Source organism: Homarus americanus, unplaced genomic scaffold (assembly GCF_018991925.1).
Source record: "Homarus americanus isolate GMGI-L3 unplaced genomic scaffold, GMGI_Hamer_2.0 scaffold500, whole genome shotgun sequence".
NCBI lineage: Eukaryota > Metazoa > Arthropoda > Malacostraca > Decapoda > Nephropidae > Homarus > Homarus americanus.
Genome location: NW_024710735.1, coordinates 32,501 through 38,767, shown reverse-complemented (window position 1 = coordinate 38,767; position 6,267 = coordinate 32,501). Strand labels below are relative to the sequence as shown.

The following is a 6,267-nucleotide window of genomic DNA, read 5'->3' as shown; positions in this document are numbered from 1 at the left end:
TGTTGTACTTCGTTTGATTGCGTATTTGCTATACACGAATGGTGTGTTGGTTACTGTACGTTTGAAACTTCAAATGAAGAATATCAAATTAAATATAGAAGAATTCAGTAATGCCGCCAGAAAGAGAGAGTCGTTCTTTCATCCCAATGTCGACCTGTGTCTCAATCTTTTTATTTGGGGGGCGGGGTGTACCAATACAGGAATGGTGTAATTGGCTTTTATTTTAAAGTTTCTCCTGCAACACCGATAATTAATGTGTGAAGAACTGCTAAATGTTTCGTTTATATTATTCGCATTAGTTAGGTTAGATTTTCGTTAAGTTTGGTTATAATTGGTTAGTTTTGATTTGGTTGTTTATTTAAATTAGGTGTTGGTTAGGTTAACTTAAGATAAATGGCTATTGTACCCTATAATGAAATTCGTGTGCACGTAGCTCCTCTGTCAGTCAGGTCAGTCAGTTCAGTCAATCAGTATAGCAGTCCAGTTCAGTCAGTACGTATAGCCCAATCATCAGTCAGTCAATCAGTCAGTCAGTTCAATTATAGTCAATACTGTATGTCAATCGGTCAATCAGTCAATCCGTCTGTATGTATGTATATATGTATGTAAGTATGTAGTATATGTATGTATAGTATGTATGTATGCATGTATGTATGTATGTATATATGTATGTATGTATGTATGTATGTATGTATGTATAGTGTTTTTATCTCTCTTACCTGATCTCCAGGGGGAGACCCCCCCCCCCCCCCCCCCCCTCTCTCTCTCTCTCTCTCCAGTGCTATCTGTTATCATGCAAACTGGTGCAGGTTGACAAATATCCTCGGCCATGAATATGTAATGAACCGTATATCTGACTAGGGAACAGAATCTGGATAAATTACCCCTTCCTTTCTCCTTCTTTACTTTCTCTCTAATTCTCTCCTTTCTCCTTCCTTCTCCCTTTCTCCTTCCTTCCTTTCTCTCTTCTCGTTGTTTTTGTTTTTTGTTTGTTTTCTTGTTTGTTTTTTTTTGTTTGTTTACATTGTAATGTTTGTTCTCTTGTTTATCTTCCTCCTCCCTCCTCCTCCCTCCCCCCCTCCTCCTCCCTCCTCCCCTCCCCCCCTCCCCTACCCCCTCGCCGTGTCAGTGACCTTTAATAATCACTGTACATTTGAGGTGGTGGTGAGGAGTTAGTGGTGGTGGAGTTGAGGTGGTGGTGGGGGTTGAGGAGGTGGTGGGATTGGTGGTGGTGGGAGTTGAGGTGGTGGTGAGGTTGAGGTGGTGGGGGAGTTGAGGTGGTGGTGGGAGTTGAGGTGGTGGTGGGGAGTTGAGGTGGTGGTGGGGAGTTGAGGTGGTGGTGGGGAGTTGAGGAGGTGGTGTGGGGAGTTGAGGTGGTGGTGGGGAGTTGAGGTGGTGGTGGGAGTTGAGGTGGTGGTGGGGGTTGAGTAGGTGGGAGTTGGGGGTGGTGGTGGGGGAGTTGGGGTGGTGGTGGGGTTGAGGTGGTGGTGGGAGTTGAGGGTGGTGGGAGTTGAGGTGGTGGTGGGGAGTTGAGGTGGTGGTGGGAGTTGAGGTGGTGGTGGGGAGTTGGGTGATGGTGGGGAGTTGAGGTGGTGTGGGGAGTTGAGGAGGTGGTGGGGAGTTGAGTGGTGGTGGGGAGTTGAGGAGGTGGTGGGGAGTTGAGGATTTATATGTTGGAGACAGACAGACAGACAGACAGACAGACAGACAGACAGACAGACAGACAGCACTAGTTCTTATCACCGTTAGGCAGCACTTGGTAGTATTTAAGGTCAGTGCGTGTTATTTCAATCACATTTTGTTGCGTGACTGGTGAGAGATGTCTGGAGAGTCTTAGGGGGTAGTAGAGTACAGGATTGGCTGTTTGGTTATAGTCACTCCTCACACACACTCAACACACACACAAAACACAAAAACACGATAAAACACAAAAAACACGCCTTGTAAACATTTAACCTCGGTGTTTTTATAAATCTGTCCATTAATTTGTTTTGCTGAGCGCCAAGATTTACCTGGTTCACCTCCGTGTGTTGGTGCCGAGTTATGCGGAGTGGTGGTGCCGAGTTATGGGTGTTGGTGCTTATGCGGGTGTTAGTGCCGGTATGCGGGTGGTGGTGCCGAGTTATGCAGTGGTGGTGCCGAGTTATGCGGGTGTTGGTGCCGAGTTATGCGGGTGTTGGTGCCAGTTATGCAGGTGTTGGTGCCGAGTTATGCGGGTGGTGGTGCCGAGTTATGCGGGTGTTGGCTGAGTTATGCAGGTGGTGGTGCCGAGATGCGGGTGTTGGTGCGAGTTATGGGTGGTGCTTGATTATGCGGTGTTGGTGCCGAGTTATGTGGTGCCGATTGTATACGGGTGTTGGTGCCGGAGTTATGCGTGTAAAATTTTCGAGAAGGCTGATGATACTACGCACAAGTCGATAGTAGATGGACTAATGCAAGGACATAAGGTGGGGGAGGGAGGAGAGGGTAGGGGGTGTGATGGGAGGAGGGTAGGGAGAGGAGGAGAAATGTTGTTGGAAATGATGGAGCGAAAGATGGAGAGGAAGGAGGAGTTAGAAAAGTGGGAGGAAGATGAAGGGAGGGAGGGATGGAAGAGGAAGGAATGGAAGAAAGGGAGGAGGATGGAAGGAAGGAATGGGAGGGAGAAAAGGGAGGAGGATGATACAGGAGAGAAGTGGAACGGAGGGATAAAAGAAAGGAAAGGGCAATGGAGGGAGGGAGGGAGGGAAGGAGGGAATGGAATAGAATAAGAGGAGAAACATCGAATAGTGGAACAGGTCGCTAGCTTTTCAGAATATAGGGACTCAACACGAGGATCATTTTCACTCTCTTCATCATTATTATGATTGCCATTACACACGGCCAGTAACCATTTTGTTAAAAGCAATTACAACGTTGATTTATGATGGATAATATTAGTCACTGATAGATTATGGGGCCGGAAACTTGATGTTTGGTTAAGGAAAAAGAGATTCATTTTCCTCCACCTATGAGATTGAAAACCCTGGGAAAATAAATGGGTTTTTTTTTTGAGGATATTTTTCACTTTATTTGGTTAATTTTTAAAGGGTTTTTATTGGTTTTATTATTATTAATGTTATTATTGTTGTTATTGTATTTCAGGTGATATACAATTTAAGTTTATTATAGAAAGTAAATTTATCAAAATTTATGAAATTTATTGACTTTTCGTGTATTAAAAGTTTATTGTATCGACACCTGTTAAGACTCACCTGTCGCCTCGGTCAGGAATTATGTTAAAACTTGGATTACTTCTATTGCTCTGGTAATGACACACACACACACACACACACACACATTCAGGTGTTGTTATTCATATTTTAAGCTCAAGTTATATCAGGTTACCTTATGGCTCTCACCTTCTCACTGATTAAAAAAAAAATATTGATAATTTACATAGGAATATTCATAAAGCCGTTAGGTTAGGTTAGGAATGTGGTTTCTTATACTAATTATAGGGAGTTGATGATGATTATATAACGTTTTATAATTATACATGGTTCAGTATCTATGATAATAACTTTTAGCACCTATAATTATACTCAGCGCCTATAATTATACCTGCCTCCATTCATAATTATACCTCATTCGACTTATAACTATACTCAGCGGCTATAATTATACCTGCCTCAGCACCGCCAATCACCTGAGTGAATTTTCTCATTAGAGTTAACGAAAACAACGAAGCGGGTGATTAATGGGTTCCTAAATAGCCAACTACCTATAGCCTTAACGAGTCATTTGTCAAGGTGTTCGACGGGGAGGTGAGGGAAGGGGAGGTGAGGGAAGGGATGAGGGAAGCAGGGAGAAGTGGGGGTGAAGAGGAGGAGGAGGAGGTGAGGATTAAGAGGAGGTAAGGGAGGGAAGTAGGAGGAGGAGGAGGAGACAGAGGGTAGGGGTGAGAGAGGAGGAGGAGGCAGATGAGAGGAGGAGTGGTAAGGAATAAGAATGGGGAAGAGATGGATGAGGAATAAAAGAGAAGGGAAGAAGAGGCATTAGGAAGAAGAAGAGAGAGAGAATTATTTGTTTGTCCTGGTTGTTCATTCCTCACGAGGCAACAGGAGTCGCAGTATTCATTCTGACATCCATCGGTCCTTCCGTCGCCGTTACTACTTTTACTGCCACTCGGAACCAAGTATGACGATCATCCAACTATGATACAATGATATGAGTTATTAGGATGTCACCTAGGTTGGTGAGTTTTGAGGTGACCAAAGAGGCCGATACGGGACGCAGGGTCGTCCACAGATGTTGCACGTGTGGAGGGCTACAACTAGTGCGGAGGGCGGCGGCAGCGTCTTTGCGGCGTTGGCGCTTGTCTGCCCTGGTATGCAGTCTGGCTAACTCTCGAAAGTATTGACACCTTCTCGTGTGGTGCTCCTCCAAGCGTTACGGTGTGGAGTAATCGTCTCCCAGGTGAGGGGGCTGATGGCAGTTCAGGTTTGTCTTAAGACTATCCATACCTCTTCAGTTGCCCGCCGGCGTTACGTTTACTTCGTTAGGTATCAAAGTAGCTGCTCTGGCAGTCTACTGTAGTCCATGCGGGTAACATGGCCAGTCCAACGTAGTTGTTCATGGATAATGGTAGCCCCGATGTCCTACAGTTGGTGTCAGTGAGAATACTGGCATTTGTTCTCTTGTCTTCCCAGGAACTCGGAGGATGGAAACGTAGACTACGTTGGTGAAAAGACACACCCCCACACACACACCACCTCCCCACACTCCACCTCCCACACACACACCCACCACCTCCCACACACCACCTCCCACACACCTCCACCACACACCCCACCACTCACCCCCACACGCATCTCACAACACAAGAAATATAAAAAAAGAGTCAAAGAACTATATTACCAGACAGGAATATGAAGGAGATAGAATAAATGACCCGCTTAAGTTATACCGTGAGGCGCCGTGTTGGGGGAAGCACTGCTCAGTATTGATGCTAGAAGATGGTGCACTGTGCATCTAAATGAAGCGCTTTGACCAATGTATTTAGATCATGTGTCCCGTGTGCATAGTGTGGCTCTACCTGGCGAGAGAGAGAGAGAGAGAGAGAGAGAGAGTGAGTGAGTCTGGCTATCTCACTGTCCATCTCGCTATATTTAAAGATAGAATAATATCTTGCTATATGTAAAGGCTGAATGATCTCCTTTTCATCGATAAAAATAATGTCTTTTGAGGTTTGAACTAATTTTTTGTCTTGCCTCATGTTCTATCTCTTGCTTCACTTTCCTCCTATCTTGCTTCATGTCATCCTGTTCTGCTTCGTCTTCTTCCTATCTTGCTTCACGTTTCTCCTCTCTTGCTTCATGTCATCCCTGTCTTGCTTCACTGTCTTGCTTCATGTCCTCAGATCCTACCTACCTTGCTTCACTTTCTACCTCTTGCTTCACTTTCCTCCTTTCTTGCTTCATGTTCTATCTCTTGCTTCACTCTCCTCCTATCTCGCTTCATGTTTTACCTCTTGCTTCACCTTCCTCCTATCTTCATTCATGCCCTCCCTATCTTGCTTCACGTTCCACCTCTCTTGCTTCATGGAATCTGACCAAGAGATGTTATCAATACATTCGCTGGCATCATTTATCTATCTCCTCATCCTCCTCCTTTCTTCCTTCTCCTCTCTTGTTTCTCCACACTCAACCGCTGTGTTGACGCGTGCAGTTATCGTGAGGCGGCCTTGATGTGAGTTGCTCCCATGTCGGTGGGTTTTAAATAGCTGGACTTTTATTTGATTTTTGGGTTTTGTTTTTAGTTTTCTTTTCTTTTATGGTTCGTGAGCGAGGTTGGGGTTGGTTGGGGTTGGTTGGGAGAGACAAGAACGCTGATAGTACGTTCACCAACAGCTTGAGACTCGCCAACAGCTTGAGACTGCCAACAGTTTGAGACTCACCAACAGTTTGAGACTCACCAACAGTTTGAGATCAACAGTTTGAGACTCACCAACAGTTTGAGACTCGCCAACAGCTTGACTCGCCAACAATTTGAGACTCGCCAACAGCTTGAAACTCGCCAACAGTTTGAGACTCACCAACAGCTTAGGACCTGCCAACAGCTTGAGACTCCGCCAACAGCTTGAGACTCGCCAACAGCTTGAGACTCGCCAACAGTTTGAGACTCGCCAACAGCTTGAGACTCGCCAACAGCTTGAGACTCGCCAACAGTTTGAGACTCGCCAGCAGTTTGAGACTGCCAACAGCTTGAGACCTCGCCAACAGCTTGAGACTCGCCAACAGCTTGAGA

General features: G+C 45.5%; 1 protein-coding gene across 1 annotated transcript in view; it reads left to right on the top strand.

The window, feature by feature from the left end:
• Positions 1-6,025: 6,025 nt before the first annotated feature.
• LOC121868022 (basic proline-rich protein-like) overlaps positions 6,026-6,267 on the top strand; it is a gene marked incomplete at its 5' end in the record, with an annotated part of 16,007 nt that continues 15,765 nt past the window's right edge. Inside the window, one exon of the mRNA XM_042368651.1 lies at positions 6,026-6,267. This exon is cut by the window's right edge and continues 47 nt beyond it. Within this exon, the coding sequence (XP_042224585.1) occupies positions 6,026-6,267 (242 nt within the window).